Source organism: Spermophilus citellus (genome assembly GCF_964194105.1).
Source record: "Spermophilus citellus genome assembly, chromosome: 9".
In the NCBI taxonomy this organism is placed as follows: Eukaryota; Metazoa; Chordata; class Mammalia; order Rodentia; family Sciuridae; genus Spermophilus; species Spermophilus citellus.
The window spans coordinates 9,815,752-9,837,307 of record NC_138191.1 but is presented as its reverse complement, the minus strand read 5'-3'; the positions used below and the strand labels follow the sequence as shown (position 1 = coordinate 9,837,307).

The 21,556-nt window shown below is 36.7% G+C and overlaps 2 protein-coding genes across 2 annotated transcripts; one reads left to right on the top strand and one right to left on the bottom strand.

The window, feature by feature from the left end:
- Positions 1 to 1,664: 1,664 nt before the first annotated feature.
- On the bottom strand, positions 1,665 to 2,606 carry LOC308655788 (olfactory receptor 10K1-like; the record flags this gene model as incomplete). The annotated part of the gene is made up of 1 exon (XM_081306069.1): positions 1,665 to 2,606. One exon carries the CDS (start codon positions 2,604 to 2,606, stop codon positions 1,665 to 1,667), a length of 942 nt encoding a protein of 313 aa, XP_081162195.1.
- A 13,822-nt stretch (positions 2,607 to 16,428) lies between these two features.
- Positions 16,429 to 17,373, top strand: LOC308655787 (olfactory receptor 10T2-like; the record flags this gene model as incomplete). Its single annotated transcript, XM_081306068.1, has 1 exon — positions 16,429 to 17,373. One exon carries the CDS (start codon positions 16,429 to 16,431, stop codon positions 17,371 to 17,373), a length of 945 nt encoding a protein of 314 aa, XP_081162194.1.
- Positions 17,374 to 21,556: the final 4,183 nt, after the last annotated feature.

The following is a 21,556-nucleotide window of genomic DNA, read 5'->3' as shown; positions in this document are numbered from 1 at the left end:
TAAATAACCCAGATATTTCTTATTTAAGGGCATATGATTATGTTTCTCTTGTCTAAAGGGATTTCCCCCAATAATCCCTTTTATTGGACATTCTCATTTATACTTTAGGGTATAGGTGAAATGCCAGCTCCTACTGTCACAGCAGTAGAGCCAAGGAAGAGCATCAGGGGGAGTGAGAGGGAAGGGTAAGGGGGTCACTAGGGATTGAAATTGACCAAATTATGTGTATACACAAATATGTCACAATGAATCCCACTACTACACATAAATGTGATGCACCAACAATTCTCTAAGTGTCAATTGCTCTGTTATAACAGCCCTATACCATTTAATCTAAATCATATTTCTTTAGTCTTCCCTCTGTTAAGTCATGTATGCATTCTCTTTTATTAACTAAACTTACAATGATTCTCAAGTGTTTTCCTGACTTCATCTGATTAGTGGGATTGTTTTGAAGAAGAACATAATATTTATGATGGCAAAGATACCATATATTTTCTCTCCTCATACTAGGCAGGAGCTAAGGTAGTATATTAAGAACATAATGTAAATTGTTAAAATGATAAGAAATACAAAAAAGTACATCCTTCATGCCATGAAAACATAAAGAAAGGGGAGCCGAATCCTATCACTGGGGTGCCACAGGTAAAAGGGAAAGTTTGGAAAGAGAGGGATGGCTGAGATTGCCTTGAAACATAAGATGGCATGTCCAAGTTATACAAAAAGGAGTTTCTCCAAAGTGAAGCAGCAGTACTCGAGAATACGTAGTCATGACAATATGGGGCCCAGCAAAGTTTTGTTGAGCTTCAGAATGCACCATTAGGTACTTAAGGGAAATGAATAGTGATAACTACAACAATAATAATGTTGGAGAGCAGGCAAGACTACAGGATAAATTCATGCTCACAAAGGATCCCATTTGACCAGAGATGTTATTGGAGGTGTTTTCCGTGGATTTTCTGGCCATTCTAGGACTTCTGATCTTTTCTGCATTAATAATAATTCAAAGCCTTTGCTTAGAATTATTTGAGAAATTTTAGCAATTGATACAAAAGTTGATACAAAGGTACTAGTGTCTTTATATAGAATAAATTAGTATGTGATTCAGGAAATTATGGGGGAGCTGACAAGGTAACAACAGAAAGGATATACATATGAACAGAAGGTGAATTCTATCAGGATGCTCCAGTCTCAAGGGAAGGACATAACAGTTTAATGTGTAATTTAAAGTGGTGAACGAGGGCACAAAAAGAGTCACTAAGGTTTGTTGCAGAATTGAAGGAGCCAAGGTTGTGCATTTTCTTCAGGAGAGAGAAGAGTCAGCTAGATAACCTGCTGTTCTATGCAGTTGACAGTTTAGATACCATCTTTGCTCTGATCAATTGCTCTTATCAGCTTGTACCTTTTCTCTCATATTAGTCTTTGAATGACCAGTATCTGTAGTACATTAACATGCAATTAAATTTTTCCTGAAACTGTAAAATACCTTTCCATATCCTCTTAAACTTGTTCAAGAAGCACTAATAGGAGAATGTTTCGCTTCATTGAGAAAAGTGTAAAGTGTTCTTATGTTATAGAGTATTGGCATAATTAAATGAGAAATTAGGTAAAAGCACACATTTTGCCTAGCAAATAAAAGCCATGAAGAGTTTAAAATCGATTCTTTAGTTAAGAGGAAACCAAGTCTTGCTCATTGTTCTTTGAAGGGCTGATATGAATTCCTTGTTTCTCAAACTATAGATCATTGGATTGAACAATGGGGTGAGGATGGTATAAGACACAGATATAAGGGTGTCTTGGCTGGAAGAGTAGTTGGACTTGGGCCTCAAGTAGATGAAGGAGGCACAGCCATAGTGGACAGTTACCACAATGAGATGGGAGGCACAGGTGGAGAAGGCTTTGTATCTCCCAACAGAGGATGGGATCTTTAGAATGGCAGAGATGATGCGGACATAGGACACCAGGATGAGGAGCAGTGGGATGACTAAGACCAAGACACCCAGCATGAAGATGACCAACTGACTGAGGCGGGATTGGTGAGATGCCAGTTTGAGGACAGGGGAGATGTCACAGAAGAAGTGATGCAGTTGGTTGGAGGAGTGGAAGGGCAGGTGAAATACCAGGGAGGTAATGACCAAAGAGACAGTGAAGCCACAGGCACAGGCAGCAGCCACTAATCCCAAGCACACCCCATGGCCCATGAGCACTGTGTAGCGTAGCGGGTTACAGATGGCCACGTAGCGATCATAACCCATGGCTGCCAGCAGGAAGGAGTGAGAGCAGCCCAGGAAGAGGAAGGTGAACATCTGGATGGCACAGCCCAGGAAGGAGATGGTCTTCTTCTGAGCCAGCAGGTCCACCAGCATCTTGGGCACAATGACAAAGGTGTAGCTGGTCTCAAAGCAGGAGAGGACTGAGAGGAAGAAGTACATGGGGGTATGAAGGGCTCTGTCCAGCACAATGGTGGACATGATGATGGCATTGGTGCCCAGTGTGAAGAGGTAGACGAGCAGGAAGACCATGAACAGTAGCCTCTGGAGGCTGGCCAGAGCTGAGAAGCCCAGGAAGATAAATTCTCTCACCAAGGTCTCGTTGACCCACTCCATAGACAGCAGTTCTATGCAGGAGCGTCAGGGACAGAGGTGGAGGCCAGGACCCAGGAAGAAGAGCAGAAAAGTACAGGATCCTCAATGTGAAGCTGGCATGTGACTGGTATTTCTGGATATTTGGTAGAATTGTTTCATTTTCTCTTTAAAACGTCTGCTAAAAAAGAATTGATGCTAAATATTCCAAAGAATAAGTGACTCTATTTGGGAGGCTATTTATAAGTGAAAGACAGATCATCTTTTTAGCCCGGGATGATGAAAATGTCTAAAAGATTTCCCTTTTTTCTTTCATGTGTACTATTTTATTTTTCTTGCTCATTGTAAACCCACAGAAAGCAGCTCTCTGTCAGTAAGAAAACATTGTTAACTTGAGTAATCTGGTCCTGATCAGAATGTAGAATGAAAGAATTATGAAGCTGATCAGATAATGCTACATTAATTATGCCATGAATATTTCAGAAGGAATCTTATTTTTGTCTAAGTATAATGCACACATTTAACTGACTAAATAATTAATTAGAAAAAAAAGAAACAGAAGAATCATCAGAGGAGTAGAGCAGGTCGGAGGAAGAGAAGAATGTAGGAAATGCTGGGGATTGAAAGGGAACAAATTGTTACATGAGGTTCTGTGTGAACGTCTAGAGCATTGGGGTCCCTGGGTAAGGGTCACAAAATAACCGGGACACAGGGGATGCAGAGCCAAGGCAGCAATTGCAACTGCATGCTGAGGTTTATTTGTAAGTTCCTTTTATATTCTTCTTCTAACAAAGCAAGCAATTCTTCAGTAACACTTTACCCGCATTGCCCAAAAATCATGCCTCAGCGGGTACACAGAGCTAAATTCAGATTGTTCCTGTTCATTTGATAAGTACCCTCCCAAAGTTCTTTGCAGACATTATCTAATCCCCGAATGTACTGTTCCCAGGTCCAGTATGCAGGAAGCTTCTTGCTCGTGGCCAAACCTTGCAGAACTTGTGACTTGCGATAAGGGGAAGAGAACTTTTCCTCCTCCTAACTGAGGTTTGCCTCAGCTGACCTAAATCACAGCCACAGCTCTTGCAAAAAGTCAGGCCTGAGGGAGCTAAACTCTGCAGACTCAAACCCCAACAGTTCTGAATATGCTACAATGTATGGTAAGGATATAATATATTTTATCTCATATTTGCTACCATTATCTTAGCACAGTCTGCAAAACAATAAGAGAAAAGAAATTAGCTTTATTTCCAATAGACTAATGAGAAGCCAATAAGGAACGCTGCTGGAATTTCCAGAAACTCATACATCAAATCAAAGAAAACATTAAAGAGTCAGAAGATAACATTAAAGGCAATTGTTTTTCTTATCCAGGATACATGAGTCACCAAGTGATGAAGAGAGACTCTACGTTTGTGAGATTTTTCTGCACATGGTAGTTTTTCCATTCTGAGTTTCCACAGGGAAACTTATAGAAATAGAGCTTTTCAGAAGCGGCTCCAGTTCTTGCTGCAGAATGTCAAAAAGACTATGACCATTGCCATTTGACAGGTCCTGTATCTCAGCTAGAAGTCACCAGCTTTTATGTAGGGGTAGGCCAACACAAATCCTTTTGAACATTTTGCTATGAAAACCAGTTTGCAAAGTGCTAGGTAGAATTATTTCTAAAGTAATTTTTAGACCTTAGATGAGATATTTTTTTTCCAACTGCCTGACCTAATAATAGGAAAGTTTTCTCTAAATTTAAAAATCATCCACTATATATTAGCTGGATACAGTCTTCTTTTATTTGCCTCTGAGGCCTTTACATCATTTGGAGCTGAGGAGTTTTTGTCATCTTCTATCAGAATTTTTTATTTTAACTAATAGCAATACTTTGCTTTCTAGACCCTAAGTTAAATTATGAACATTTCTGAAACTTGTTGCATCTCTTCCTAGAATTTAGAGATAATATATTTTTCTATCTTACTACAACCTGGTTCTAAACATAGTTATGAACTCTATGAAGAATTGATGCTAAATATACCATAGAATAAGTGGCTCCAGTTGGGAGGTTATTTGTAAGGAAAAGACAGATCATCATAATAGTAATTTATTAGTTACTATTATAATTTACTATTTCCCATCTACTACTATTAGTATTAACACCTATCATTATTAGTATTACATATTAATATAAAAAGGTCTTAAAAGGTCTATAAAATTTATAACTCCAACATAAGCATGTTTATAAGAGAAAAAGAGTCAGGGAATGAGTGAGATGAGTGTGTGTTTTTGTGTGTGTATACTAGTTACATACTTTCTACACCAAGAAAACCAAAAGGTTCCCCATATAACACTCACCCCCTAGGTCAATGGATTTCTGTTCAATGGATTTCCTCAAAACATTGAGGAAAACTTAAACTTAGGATCCTTTCTATTCTTGGCTCACTGCTGTCCCAGAAGACTTTGCTCTGATCTCCTTAGCACTAATTCGCTTCTAATGCCCACTGTATTCGTTATTGAATATGATGTAAATAAGTAGAGTGCAAAAGTTGAAATTCTCTGGTTCTGAAAGAGTACCTGTATCTACCAATACCAAAGAAAATCAGGTTTGATTATTTGTCACTCAGGCTCATACATTCAGCCGGTCCCAGCAATGTGGAGTTTTACCTATTTATTAATACAGCCCCCCAGCTTGAATGAATTGTTAATTGATTTATTATACCTTTTCATGATGTATAGATCCCTGTCATCACAGTTCATCTGAGAAGTCAGCCCCATTCACTCAAGGTGACATCAGGGACTACACATAGTGTTTTATCATCAGTACTCTGATAGAAAGATAGAATAACAAGAATAAAAGTTAGAGTTCTCTTCCAACCAAACACCAACAGGTTACACACTCAATATGAAAAAAAAATTCCTCAGTGTAGAATGAGAATATCCAGATTTTTAGATTTCTTTTTGTGAGACTCAGGAAGAAGCACTTAATGCAGATATTCAATCTCCTTGTTTTAAAGCTAAAGTGAACAAGAGAAGCAAGAACTGAAATAAAATGTTAGATTAATGGAAGGTACAAAGCAGAGGGTCCATGAATAATAGTTTGCAGATATATTTTGACATAAGGTAGTAGGTAAGTAAACAAGACCCTTGAGATTTTTTGATTCAGACATTCAAAGATTTTCTGTTTAGATGCTCTTACAATTCCTCTTATTATGATGTTCTAGAACACGTGTATAGAATTCAGGCTTCGATCCTTGCAGATGATAATTCCATGTCCGTATTTCCTACTCCTCAGATGTTCCATTGTGATTTTATATAATCTAGATTTAAATAAAAACTCAATACATAAGAGTGCTGTGTGTCTTCAAAAAAGGAGTCATCTACAGAGCTTTCACATGTGAAAAATTTTAGAAATTCTAACATTTTTGTTAGGCAAACCACCAAGTAATTAATCAAAATGAATCATTCAGATAGCCTCAAGGAGTAATGAAATACAATTTTTGTCTTTTAAAATTTCACCTGAAAAATTTTAATTTCTCCAAATTGCTTAATTAAAATGGAGTTGAAGTATCATATTTAAATTATAGCTGAACACATACATCAGTGAGTAGACAGCAGAGAAAAGTGAAAGAGAGAGAGAGAGAGAGAGAGAGAGAGAGAGAGAGAGAGAGAGAGAGAGAGAGAGTCGGGGCATCTGTTCCCTTTAATCCATGATTCAACTCATTGAAGAGAAAAAAGAAAGGATAGAAGAGGAAAGGGATGAAAGAAATCTAGTTGGGAGCAAAATGGTCCAGTACAATCATCTAGAAAAAAAATCACAGACATGCACAGCCCATTCCCAATCATTCTTGGTACCTAGGATGAAAAGTGGGCACGGATTTTCCTTTTCATCCCCGTCACTCACCACAAATTCCTTTAAGGGGCAGAGGATGAGTGTTCTCATGTCCAACCCATCACTCGTGTCCAGGCCTCACAAAGTCTCTCCAGTGTTCCGACTGCCCGGCAGGGATCCACATTGCTCTTTTTCTTCCCAAGTCAAAGACACGCCGCTATTCAGCATCAGAGATTCTCTGGAAAGTAAAATTTAAGTCACAGAATACAGCCTGAGAGAAGAGCAGAAGAGAGAGAATTTGCCCTAGGACAGAGGCTCTCAGGTGCATCTTGGGAGTGAGGCTCCTCCATCCATCAGGACTTGCGGCTCCTCCAGATAAGTCACTATGTTCAGAGGGGTTGACCAGCAAGCGTCATTAGAGGCATGTACTGTGATCACTGGGCTCCTGAGACTAGTTCCACTGCCCTGGAGACATTGTCTTGGGGTTAATTAGAAGTCAGGCTTATTTTGGAAAAATAATTTCACCAGTTTCTCAAAGGTGGTGGGTTTAGTTGAAGAGCCTGGGGAAAAGGAGCCATGAGTATCATTAGTCCATATATGCAAAGGAAGTTGAGTCCATCTGTCAGGGATTTTGAGAAGAGTCCACCACAGGAAGACTGTAAAGTAGCTGACCAAGTAGAAAATACTCATTGAATTTTAAGCCAGGAGACTGGAACATTGGCACAGTGGCTCTCAACTTTAGGGTTTGCAAAAATTCAAAATATGCTTGATCACAAATTTATCCTTTTGCCCTCAGAAATTCTCATTGGATTTGTCTTTTCTTGTTTTCCATTTTTCTTTATAGACTTGCAAGATTAATTAGTTCTAATGCTGTATTTGGTCTTGGATTTTAAAAGGTATAAATTATGTCTTTTGTTTCTATTAAAAGATTCTTCTGCATTTAAAATGATATTTTATGATTTTATGATTTAAATGAATATTTAAATTACACACTGTACAACATTCACAATTGAAATGTACAGCTGGCCAGTTTTGACAGATTCGAACATCCAAGCAACACCTACACTAACTGAGTCACATAACGTTGCTGAATGTATTCCTATTCTTTTCTCCAATCCTCCCCATCTCTGACCCCAGAAAAACCCTAAAAGATTTTATGTAAATAATTCTTGAATTTTTTCAGGCTTTTATATACATAGATTCATATAGCACACTCACTTTTGTTTTATTATATCTTTGATATTTACTCATGTTGTGACATTTATATGTTCATTCATTGCATCAATTCATTTTATTCCGTTTTATAGATATGTTAATATTTATTTTTCTGTCAAGCTATTGAAGAACATTTGGATCATTTCCAATTGAAAGCTAGGAATAATAAAACCGTTATGAACATTAGTTTCTAAATCACTGTGTAGGGTACATGTTATCTTTGTAAACACCTAAGGACAGAAGGGCTGTGCTAAGATTTAAATTTAGCTATACAAGAACACTAAACTTTTGAAAATAAGTCATATCAACATCATTCTCAAGAATAATGCTATGAGAATTTCACTGGTTTCAAATTCTAACCAACTCTTTCAGGAATCAGTCTTTTTGAATAATTATATGTGCCACTAGATTTCATTATAGATTTATCATGTATTTCCTTGAAGACAAAGTATGTTCAGCATTATTTCATATTCGTATTGGCTATGTGTGTACATCTTGAATTGTGCAGTGTGTTCAAATTTTTAACCTTGTTTTAATTAAGTGGTTTACCTTTATTTTTGTAGTAGGTATTTTTATATTTTGGATACAAATCCCTTATCAGAATTATATTTTGCAAATGTGTTCTCATTGTGCAGATTACATTTTCATCTGATTAACCATCCTTTTATGATTGTTTTATTGATTTATAATTTGCACGTCATAACATATACACTTTAGAAATGCATAGTTTTGTGTTGTTGCTGTTTTCATGTAATTTTTTTAGTATATAGTTATGTAATTATCTATCAACATTGCCTAATTTTAGCAGAAGTTTTTAATTGTTCAACCATTCAATTTGCCTAATATTCTTTTTTTCTGGTCTGTGTTTTCTATGTCCTGCCTAATATATTTTTGTCTATTCCAAGTTGCAAAGATTTTTCTCTTATGTTTTCCTTAAAATTTGTATATTTTGACCATTTTAAATCATGTGTGTATACAATGTGTAATTGTGTATATGGTGAAATCTGAGTCAAGATTTAAATATTTTTTTCTTTTATTTAATTGTTTTTTAGATAAACATAACATCAAAGTATATTATCACATATTATACATGCATGGAATATAACTTATTCTAATTGGCATCCCAGTTTTGTGGTTGTCCATGATGTGGAGTTTCACTGGTTGTGTATTCATATAGGAACATAGGAAAGTTATGTCTGATTCATTCCTATTGTCCTTCCTATTCCCATGCCACTCTTCTTTCCCTCATTTCACTTTGTGTAATCCAATGAACTTCTATTCTTCCCTCCATGACCCTTATTGTGTGTTAGTATCCACGTGTTAGTACATTTGTGTTTTTGGGACTGGCTTATTTCATTTAGCATGATATTCTCCAATGGCATCCATTTACCAGCAAATACCATATTTTCACTCTTCTTTATGGCTGAGCAATATTCCACTGTCTATAGATACAATATTGTCTTTATCCAATCATCTATTGAAGGATACCTAAGTTGGTTTCATAGCATAGATATTGAAAATTGAGCTGCTATAAACATTGATGTAGCTGTGCCACTATAGTATGCTGTCTTTAAATTCTTTGGGTATATACCAAGGAGTTGGATAATTGGGTTGAATTGTGGCTCCATTCCAAGTTTTCTGAGGAATCGCCATACTGTTTTCCAGAATGGAAATTTGCAGTCCCAACAGCAATGTATGAGTGTACCCTTTTTTTCTGACAATCTTACCAGTATTTGTTATTTGTTGTATTTTGATAATTGCCATTCTGACTGGAGTGAGGTGGAATTCCACTGTCCCTTGATTTGCATTTGTCTAATTCCTAGAGAAGGTGAACATTTTTTTTCATATATTTGTTGACCGTTTGTATTTCTTCTTCTGTGACGTGTCTGTTCAGTTTTTTTTTTTTTTTTTGCCCATTTATTTATTGGGTTGTTTTTTGATGTTGATGAGTTCTTTATATATCCTGGAGATGAGCCCAAGTGACAAAGATTTCCTCTCATTCTTCACGTTCTTGATTGTTTCACGTCCTGTGAAGAAGGTTTTTAGTAGTTTGACGCCATCCCACTTATTGATTCTTGATGTTACTTCTTGTGCAGTTGTTTCCTAAGCCAACATGATGGAGAGTGTGGTCTACCTTTTCTTTTGTAGGCACAGGGTCTCTGGTCTAATGCCTAGGTCCTTGATCCACTTTGAGTTTTGTGCAGGGTGAGAGACAGGAATTCAATTTCATTCTGCTGCATATAGATTTCCAGTTTTCCCAGTACCCCTGAAGAGGCTATCTTTTCTCCAATGCGTGTTCATGGTACCTTTGTCTAGTATGAGATAACTACATTCATGTGGGTTTTTCTCTGTGTCTTCTGTTCCATTGGTCCTCATGTCTCATTTTGCTCCATGTCATGCTGTTTTTGTTATGATAGCTCTGTGGTATAATTTAAGTTATGGTATTGGGATGACTTCTGCTTCACTTTTCTTGCTCTGGGCCTCTGGTTTTTCCAAATGAACTTCATGACAGTTTCTTCTATTTCTATAAAGAATGTCATCGGAATTTTACTAGGAATTGAATTAAATCTGCATCTCACTTTTAGTAGGATGTCTGTTTTGACAATATCAATTCTGCCTAACTAAGCACAAGGGAGATCTTTCCATCTTCTAAGGTCTTCATCAATTTATTTTTTTAGTGTTCTCCAGTTTTCATTGTACAAGATTTCACCTGTTATGTGAGATGGATTCCCAAGTATTTTTTTCTTTTTTAGGCTATTGGGATGGCATAGTTTTCCTATTTTCTCTTTTACTGGATTCATTATTGGTGCATAGGAACACAATTGATTTATGGATGTTAATTTTATATCCTGCTACATTTTCTAATTTGTTCAGGAACTCTAGAAGCTTTCTGTGGAGTTTTTGAGATCTTCTAAATACAGAAGCATATCATCAGCAAAGAGAGGTAGCTCTTCTTTTCCTATTCATGTCCCTTTAATTTCTTTCTTTTGTCTCATTGCTCTGGCCTTAGTGGGAGGACTTCAAGGACTATGTTGAATGGCAGTTTTGAAAGAGGGCATCCACATCTTATTTCAGTTTTTAGAGCAAATCCTTTCAATTTTTCTCCATTTAGAATGATGTTGGCCATAGGTTTAACATATATATAACTTCTACAATGTTAAGGTATGTTCCTACCATCCCTAGTTTCTCTAGTGTTTGGAACATGAATGGATGATGAATTTTGTCAAATGCTTTTTCTGTATCTATTAACATAATGATGTGATTCTTGTCTTTAAGTCTTATTAATGTGGTGAACTGCATTTATTGATTTCCATATGTTAAATCAACCTTGCATTCATGGAATGAAACCCACTTGATCACAGTGCAGAATCTTTTTAGCATGTTTTTGTATGTGATTTACTAGTATTTTATTAATAATTTTTGTTTCTATGTTCATCAAGGTTATTGGTCTGAAGTTTTATTTCCATGTTTTGTTTTTGTCAGGTTTTACAATTATGGTGACACTAACTTTACAGAATGAGTTTGGAATGGTTCCCTTCTTTTTTATTTACATTTTTTTTTCATATGTGTATCTAATGTTAGCAGCACTATACATTAAAAGAATAGAACTGTAGTTTTCTCACTAAAATACCTTGGCTGCCTTTGGAAAACAATTAACCACACACACACGGTTCTGTTTTTTATTGCATAGGTTCATGGATCACGTGTCTTTCTTCATGCAAATGTCACGAAGTCAACATCATTCAACAGTATGTCTTAAAATCTGTCATACTAATGTATTTTGAAAGTTTTCATCTGTTTCTAAATTGTTTTGTTTATTCTATGAGCTTTGAAAGTCTATTCAAATTTTACAGTCAATTTGTCAATTTCTAGAGAAAAACATGCTGGGATTTGTATTTTAATGTGTTTAATAATAAACATATTAATAATTTTGTGTCTTTTAGTCGGTAAACATAGCATACTTCCTCATATATTTTGGCTTACCTTACTTTTTTACTTTTTTTTCTTTCTTCAGCAGAGTAATGGTTTTGAAGGTGTTGTATAAAGTTTTTGAAGTTTTAAAGCTAGTATTTATTTTTTAAAAGCATTATGATTGAAAAATATCTTCATGATAATCAAATATTTTAGTTATTGTCAAAATGTTTACCATTTCCAGAATTTTGTGTCACTTCAAGGAGATTTTTACCTCCAATTATTTTATCACACTTAAATAACTAATCATAGTGAATTATATTAGCAAAAATTTTCTCAGCTTTTATGTGTCTGAAAGAGATCTTATAACCCCTGAAATTTACACCTTTATTTTTGAGCGATGGTGTCACTAAATATCAAATTCTAAACATTTTTCTTGGCAAAGAAAACTTTCTCTTTTTTCCTGAAATGTCTAGGATATTTGTTAACTGTTTTCCTCTGCCTATAAGATGTATATAAATGGAATAATATAGTACCTATAATTTCTTATCTAAATTCTTTCACTCAGCATGTGATTTTTTTACTTTATTTTTTTGGTACAGCAGCAGTTTTATTTTTGCAGGAAGACTGGAGCTCTTAAACTTTGTTAGGGCAGTTTAAGAATGGCTTTTCGGAGCCCTCGTAAATCTGTATTACTTAGGTGTGAATTTTTGAGATCTCTACTGACTGTCTCGGGTGTTCTGTGACATTTTTCCATCCTAGCTACTTGAAACTCAGACATCCCCCTCTGCTGTGAGAGTTCTAGGATCCGTGCTATGAAGAGCCTCCTAGTAGTTCTCTCCAGTCTCCCTGAGTACTGTCTTGTACCTAGACATCTTAACACTCAGTGGATCATGTAAAAGTATCTTCATGAATGCTTCTTTGAGTCTAAATCAGCTCTCCTCTCTGGCATTTTACTCAGTAAATTATTGTTGCTTCAGCCTCCTCAAACCTCTGATTTCAGTCTCCTCTGCTACGCAGGACTACTGTACTCTCCTTGATTTCCATGAATAACACTGACCTGATAAGGTCATCGGGGGCAGAGGATATGAGCTAATGGATGGATTATGATGGCTACTGAATCAGTGTTCTACAAGCTGCTATTAATATTAAAGCTGTGACATCAAAAGTGGGTAGAAAGGACAGCTTGCTGTTACAGTCCTTCAGTCCTCTGCTTTCTAAAATGACTCATTGAGTTAAAGGATTCTTACTCCTAAATGTCTCTCTCTTCCTCTTCAGAAATCAAATTAACATTGGATTGATGAGACCATGCTAGGTCGTGACATCAGGCATCTCTCAGTGAAGAACCTTTTATTTCTCAGAAAGGGACAGTTCTATGGGGAATTTGAGGGGGTGACTCTCCTGTCTTAATGCTGATTAGGGGAACTGTGCTCCTTCCTGGTGACACTGTTGTGACCTGTGCCTGGGCCTACCTTAGCCTTCTTTACATTTTGTAATTTTCCAACTATTTCTCTCTCTAAACATCAAAAAAGTAGATGAATATAGGAAACATTAGTGAATGCAAGCATGACTTAAATATATAAAATATATAAAACAGGAAAGTTAAAGAAAAAATATCTAAATGAACTAAAACTTAGGTAATTTGACAAGGATGTCATTTATTTAATCCCTCAAAATATTCCATCTATATGCAGGATCTATAGCTAATGTTTTTTTTTTCTTTCTTTCTAATAATTGAGGAAGTAATATAGTTAATTTTAGCCAGAATAACCTTGATTCAAAATTAATAATCCATGCCAAAAAATTGTAACATTCATAGTTATCTATCTTACACAGATCAAATAAACAGATAATGCATGTTTTTTTTTTTTAATTTCAATGGGGTTGAATAGACATTTTTTAGTTCCTAGACTTCAAAGAAGGATCTCCTTCCAAAGCCTCAATCCCCCGAGTGCCCCAGCTATTATAAAGCTGAGGGGTTTTGCCAGAATGTATGCCACAGGGACACAGCTGCTAAGAGAAGGGGTGTCCAGTTAGTCACATCCCAGCAACTAGGCAGAGTTATCTTTCATCTGCTAAGGCTCAAGTGCCTGAACTTTCTCTAATATCACCTGAGAAAGTTATTACTTTGTAATTTTGCTTATTTCTCCCTCCTCTCTAGATTTTGATTGGATTCAGAAGAAAAGAACCTGGGATTGAGCTAAGACTGCCTGTGAACGTAAGGTGTCTCCTTTGTGTTAAAGTTATGCGATCGCTCTTTCTTGTTAGTAACATCATCTATTGGTCCTCTCTAAAGACATTTTGGATACCAAAGAGAGATTCAGAGGCAGAAGAACTGGCAGAAATCATGCAAGTTAAGGTGGGTCATAGCATCCGGATCTAGAGTAAAAAATAGGGGCAGAGAGCACGTGGCAAGAGCCCAGAGGGAAGAAAAACTGACCATGTAAGGATGAGAAAGAAAGAAAAGTTGGAAAAGGATTGAGAGATTGTAAAACAGCAAAATCCCCTAAAACAGATCTAATCTAGGAGAACTACCTGAATAGAAGAACAGCTATGTAGCTTAGGAAGAAAAATGTAAAATGAATTAAAGGTGGAAGAATAGGAAATAGGAGTCAACAGAAGAGGGAGCAGGGAGCCTTCAAGAGGTTCATACTGAGGAAAGAGAACACTGATCTGCTCCCTAAATTGCTGGTGAACGTAATAAAGTGCAAAGGAAATATTAAAAATGAAACCTGAGTCATTCAGACCACCAAGTCCTGAAAGGGAGACTTTAGGACATTTGGGATATAGATTCACCTCTGCTATTAAGTAAATTAAGTAACCTAAATCTTCATGGTTCACTGGTCTGGGTTTCAGTTTCCTCATATGTAACACATGAGGGGTTTAGACGGGATACTAACTGTTCACACTTATTGAATGCTTACTACCATTCAGGAACTTCATGGTGGGTATGCGTGTTTGGTACTCAAAAAGCTTTTCAGTTTATGTTATTATTTACTGCCCTTTCAGACATGAAAATGAGGCACAAATTCAGGACTTGAATTCCCTAAGATCATAAAGAAGCAAAGCCATAGTCACAACCTAGGCAGTCTGACTCCAGGGTCTGCATCCTCCCTAACCTCCCCATGCTGCCAATCAAACAAAAGATCCCAGAACCAACCAATAGCCAAGAAAAGGAAACAGGAATAAAAGTAATTTCGGGGCTACTCAAGAAGCCAAGAGCGAAGTAGCAAGCTGGGGTTTTGTAGGAAAGGTGACCATTAATTGTGAGAGAGAAAGAAGAGTGGGAAGATAATTCTAATGCTATGTATAGAAGTTACTTGCATGGCTTGTCTACAACTGAGGGACAGTTGCATGACCCACACTCAGGACTACAACACCTAAGGTGGTGTCCAAGATAGAGAAGTTTCCAGAAATGATGCCTTGGCTAATATTTGAAATAACTAATAACATTAGGAGGAAAATATGACCCATCCAGGGATATGATGATTCACTGCAACAATTAAAGAGCTGTCATTTATAGAAAGGAGTTACTTCTTGTGAGCATGTGCAGAGGACAAATAAGGACAATGGGTGGAGATTCCAAGGAAGGGTAAGGAGGTTTCAGAATGTATCTCAGAGTAGGGAGGTTCTAGCTAAGTGAGCATCCTATTTGGTAAAGTAATGAGTTTCTTATTACTTGAATATGACTATGGAGACTCAACAATCCTTTCTAGATTGCTGTAAAAAAGTTTCCCAGAATTGGATGAAAGTTTAGGTTGGAGATTCCTGATCTTTTTCTTTTTTTCCATGTAAAAATATAGTCTGATTACCTAACCCTAGTAATTTCATTTACTTATTTATTTTTATATTTGTATTGGGGATTGAACCAAGGGGCACTTTACCACCGAGCCCCATCATGTCTGGCTTAACCCTGGAAATTTTAGCATTATGTGATCTTCAGCCCAAACTATGGATCTCCCCAGAAATAATGGTAAGGATCATTCTGAGAACATTATGAGAGTAATGGAAGTTGAGAGAGAGGCCAGCTAAGTAGAGGTCTCAGCCCAATCGTCAAAATATTCTGAAGGTAAATTGAGATTGAAGCAGATATATTTTACAGTTAATGCTCTTTTCCATATTTTTATTGATACATTATAGTTATACATAATAGTGGGATTCACTGATACATACTTGTATGTGCTCAAAATCCAACACTGTAATTTAATCAATATTGTTTTTTTAAGTTGGTTCTTAGTACCAGGTCCCCATGCACTCATGACGAGAGAAATCCTAATTAATGCCTGAGCCATTTCAGAGACTTCACAATTGACCAGGTGTAAAAAGAACTGAACACTTTTGAATAAATGAAAGTAATTAATTCCACCTAAATAATAAGTTTCAGTCAAGCATATGAGGTAGAGTTTATGTCGATTTTCACTTGTTTTTGCTTTAGTTTTCTGAATCAAATTTTAATAAGAAGACTTTGGAGAGAAATGATGTCGAACCACTGCTACATTAAAGTGGGTTAAGCAAGTCTTTAATCTCTTTGAGCCTCAATTTATTGTTCTATAAAATGTCAGAATTGAATCAGATGAGCTCTAAACCATTTCTTGGTTTAACAATGTGGACAATTTTAATGGTATGAACCTTCCTTGGACCTATGAACATAAATAACAGAAGCGATATAAAAAATTTAAAAAAAAAGATCTCTTCAGGTATTCAAATATTGGGGTGTTATATGTGTTGCTACACACATCTCCTGATCCCTCCCACCATGTTTTCAATGTGATTAACTCATTATTTCAGATTCATATTATCAGCCTTATACAGACAGGCAAACCTGGTTTCTTTGAGGGCATTTCACTTTTGTCAAATTCTCTCTGTCCTTAATGTCAGGGGTCTGAATCTGATCTCCATTGACTGATGAAGAGACAGAACCACAGCGTGATCACGGAGTTCATCCTGATAGGCTTCTCCAACCTGGGGGACCTGCAGATCCTGCTTTTCTTTATCTTCTTAATAGTCTACCTGAGCACCCTGATGGCCAATGCCACCATCATGACCCTCATTCGCCTGGACAGGACTTTGCACACGGCCATGTATTTCTTCCTCTTTGTCCTTTCCTGCTCTGAAACCTGCTACACCTTGGTCATCGTACCTAAAATGCTAAGCAACCTGTTGGCCACCGTTCCCAGTATTTCCTTCGTGGGCTGTGCCGCCCAGCTCTATTTCTTTGTGGGCTTGGCTTGCACCAACTGTTTCCTCATTGCGGTGATGGGCTACGACCGGTACGTCGCCATCTGCCACCCTCTCAACTACACCCTCATCGTGAGCCGGGCCACCTGTGTGCACCTGGTGCTGGCCTCCAGCCTTTGTGGTTTCCTGATCTCGGTGGTCGTCAACCTCCTGGTGTTCAGCGTGCCCTTCTGTGCCTCCAATCGGATCGACCACTTCTTCTGTGACATCTTCCCCGTCCTAAAACTGGGCTGCACAGACACCAACCTGAAGGAGATGGCCATCTTCTTCCTCAGCATCCTGGTGCTGCTGGTCCCCTTCGTCTTGATCTTCGTCTCCTACGTCTTCATCGTCTCCACCATCCTCAGGATCTCCTCGGTGGAGGGGCAGTGCAAAGCCTTCGCCACCTGCGCCTCTCACCTCACCGTGGTGGCCGTCCACTACGGCTGTGCATCCTTTGTCTACCTGAGGCCCACCTCCCTGTACTCCTCAGACAAGGACTCGCTGGTGGCAGTGACTTATACCGTCATCACCCCACTGCTCAACCCTGTCGTCTACACACTGAGAAATAAGGAAGTGAAGGCAGCCCTGAGAAAGGTTCTGAGCAGATACTCGTTTCCCAAAGCTGTGTGAATGGGCTGATGCGTCAGGAAACCGTGTTCACCCAAGTGTCTTGGGGATACCTGTCCTTTTTTTTTTGTTCTAGGACTCTTTGTCCCCAAAGGGGAAATATAAGGACTCAGATCATCTTGATTCTTTTTTATTGGAAATTTCTTCTTCCTGGTTAACTGTCCCTGGTGTGGACGTTATACCAGTCACTTGCCAGATGTCATGTGAACATGGAAACTCTCAAAGAGTGAAGCCACGCTGCTTCCAAGCACTGAAATGTCAGTTTTATAGGATCAACACTGCCAATGCTGCGGTATGTCTTTGTGAATGTTCCCAATGATGAGACCGAGAGAAACAATAGAGAATACACAACATTGTCTAAGTCTCTGGATTACTTACAATAAATTATTTCTAAATAAAAAAAAAGAACATGAATTCACTTTGGGAAAAAAAAAGAGGTGGGGATATTAAAATTTTAAGAGGTTAAAGGTAGAGTAAAAAACAGACTTCAAAGTTGCAAGGGGTGATTTTAACTAAAATGGTGAAGGGAGACATTTATATCACCATTGAATATTTTTATTTTGAGGCAGAGAAATCCCATAAGTAAGATTATGTCTAGCTTTGTTTATTGTTTACTTTGTAAATCAATAAAAAGTATCTGAATGATTTAAGCCTACTCACTGAGCATCCAGTTGAATTTCTCTCCTTAGCTCTACTGCAGTGGCAAGGGGTGAGTGTGTAACATGCTCATGATCTTTTCGTCAATACTATTTGAACATGAACTACAGTTGGGCACTGTGGGAGATTCAAAAGAAAGAGAAAACATGTTGGCTGATGTCAAAGTTTCTGAACTAAGTGGTGAAATTTGTGAAGAACAACAAATAACACAAGATAATGTACAATTAAAGTATAAACTTAAAAAAGAGAGAGAGAGAGAGAGCTGGGTTTGACTGTTGATTCAGAACAGTTCCTAGTTAAGTGCTTTGGGCGAGATTTAAGCACTCTTATTTTCAGTTTTTTTTTATGAAACATGGACTTTTAACACCTCCTCATGGCTCATTACAAGAACTACATAGATTAATAGATATAAAGCAATTTCATGCTTGTCTGCTAGGAGATATTTTTACACTGAGACATGAAGGGACTTCTCTCTTCACTATACTCTCTGTACTTAGTTTAATAATTTGCATAGTAGTTGATTCATAAATAATTCAGGACAGTTACCTATTCAAATGCATCATATGCTTTTGCCTAAATATATGGTGGCTTTTGTTAAAATGTGTTTTGATAAATCAGAATTAGATGTCACTAATATAAGTATTTACTCATCAGTCTTTTACTTTAGTGACAAGCAGTTCAATTAATCTTCTTCAGGAGAATTATAACCTATATCAGCACCAGTAAGTTTTCTCCCATACTTTCTGTGTAAGCATAAACCAACAGCTTAAACACATTAAATTGGAAGTGATTAAAACGTGTTTGTTTTAATGATTAAATGAGAAAACACCTAAAAGTATCTAGCACCTTGTTTTGAAACATGATGAGCATTGGACAAATTTAAAGATAGATCTTGATCGGCTTCTCAAACCTAGAGGACCTGTAGATAGTATTATTGTTATATGTTATAATATATTATAATACCGAGAGGCATAATATTATTGTTATATGTTATATTATAATACCGAGAGGCTAAAAGAAGACATGAGAGAACAGAATACAAAGAGATGAAAAGAGAAAGAAAAACTAGGATTAGAAGAATACGAACTCCTCCCCCTGCAAAAAAAAAAGTGACAGAAGGCTGAGTTGAATTTTGCTTTCTGCCAACAGTGATTTTCTTTTAATATGTGGAGTTCTATTTTATAAAGGTTACACCCAATGGTTTGGCAACAAGTGTCACTAGGATAAAGTCAGAATAGTGTCCAGAACACCCTCAAAACATATTTCATTAAGGTGCTGAATGAGTCATGTACATATATTTTAAATATTATTTTGTTCCAGGTTTAAGCTATATTTGGTGAGACAAAGTGGACACCACCTACAGGTGAGAGGTGTTTGGGAGTTGGAGGTCACCTTCAATTTCATTCTCTGTGGTCTCAGAATCTCCAGAACACCACCTTCCCCAACACATACATTTACATCTATGGAAGTTATTTCCCTCTGATTTGTATATGACACACATCTCTACTTGCTGCGGATTAGAAAGGGTCCACTGGATTTCTACTCTTTTTACAGACTGGAATGACTTGCACTGAATTGACATTTTGGGATGACCATGATGGAGATGGCAATAGCAGCAAAGACTAGACCTTGCATATATTTGGGTTGCAAAAATTTTTTTAGAATTACAAATGATGATGAAATTTGGACCATCTGAAGTCTTCTAATTTATTTGTAGTTATAAATGACCACAAGTCTTTTTTCTGCATCTCCAGGGGTCCTGTTAATATTCATTTAACTAAATGTTGATTAAAGGTATTTTATATTATCAATCCAGAATGTGTTTTTTACTTTAATGCATTTATCTAACAGATAATTATTTAGCATTTGTCACTCACTGGGCACAGAGAGAGGTGAAATGCAGTGTAGAAAAGACAATTACAATACAGTATGATAAAAAGTTAATTGAGAGACATTGGGGATATCTATATCTATCTATTGATAGAGATATAAATTAATGTCCTAACCAAATTTTGCAGAAATCAAGAAATATTTCCTAGAGTAAATAATGTTTACATGAAATCTGGAAAAGTAAGTAAAATTAGGAAGGAAAAGAGTAGCAAAAAGTGTCTTGGGAAAGTGCACAGGCTTAGAGAAATAAGAATAAATTATATTCCATGTATGTCAAAACACACACTACTGTCATGGATATCCAGAAAGAACTCTCTCTCTCTCTCTCTCTCTCTCTCTCTCTCTCTCTCTCTCTCTCTCTCACACACACACACACACACACACACACATACACACACACAAAAGAATACACAGCTTCAGTGACTAAATTAAGTGTCCTATGTTCCTAAAAATAGACCTATAGGGTGAGAGAAATTGATAGAGATAAGGCAGAAAGCATAATCTCATTAAGGACTTTGTAGATTAAATAAGTCAGAATGAATCCCACGCTATGAGCAAGTGGGGTTTAGTCAACTGTGGTTTGGCTTAACATATTTTAACTGATTTTTTTTCCTTAGTGTATTAAACTTACACATACCATTGGGGTTTATTAATTTAGTGTGGGGGGGGTGGTTTACCAAGGATTGAATTCAGGGCAGAGAGCCACATCCTCAGCTGTATTTAGAGAAAGGGTCTCACTAAGTTGCTTAATGACTAGCTTTTGCTGAGGCTGGCTTTGAACTTGTGATGCTCCTGATTTAGCTTCTGGAGTTGCTGAGATTACAGGTGCTCATCACCCAGCCCAGCTACTGGGGTTTATTTTGACATAATAATACAAACAGCATTTTTTTTTTATATTTCAAAACTATTGTTTCTTACAGAAAGGGTGAGAGATACATAGAAAAAATATTGGCTGGACCTAGACCATAAACTATAAACACACACACACAAACACACACACACACACACACACACACACACACATACACACACACACATGAAAGATGAATAAAAAATATGTATTTTAACATGCAAATATCATTTTTAAAAAATAAAAATAAAATATTTTATTCATTAAAAAAGCTAGGAAACAGTGAAGGAAGCAATAAGGAAAGTGAAAAACATTAAGAATAGAGAAATCGTTGCTAGCTACTCTCTTTACAGAGGATTAGTATCTAGATTATATAAAGAACTAAAAAAGTTTTACACCAAATATTCAAATAACCCAATTAATAAATGAGCAAATGAACTAAACATACTTCTTAAAAGAATAAATACAAATGATCAACAAATACAAAAAAAATGTTCAATACATTGGCATTTAGTAAACACAAAGCAAAACTACACTGATTTCATCTCACATCTGTCAGAATGGCAGTCACAAAGAATACAAATAATAATAAATGCTGGAGAGAATGTGAAGAAAAAGGAACACTTTTACACTATTGATAGGATTGTAAATTAGTACAACCATTAAGGAAATTTGAGGCACCCCAAAAAACTAGGCATGGAACTACCAAATGACCCAGTGATTCCACTTCTTGGTTATTTATCCTGAAGAATTAAAGTCGTCATACTACAGTGACACATGCATACCCTT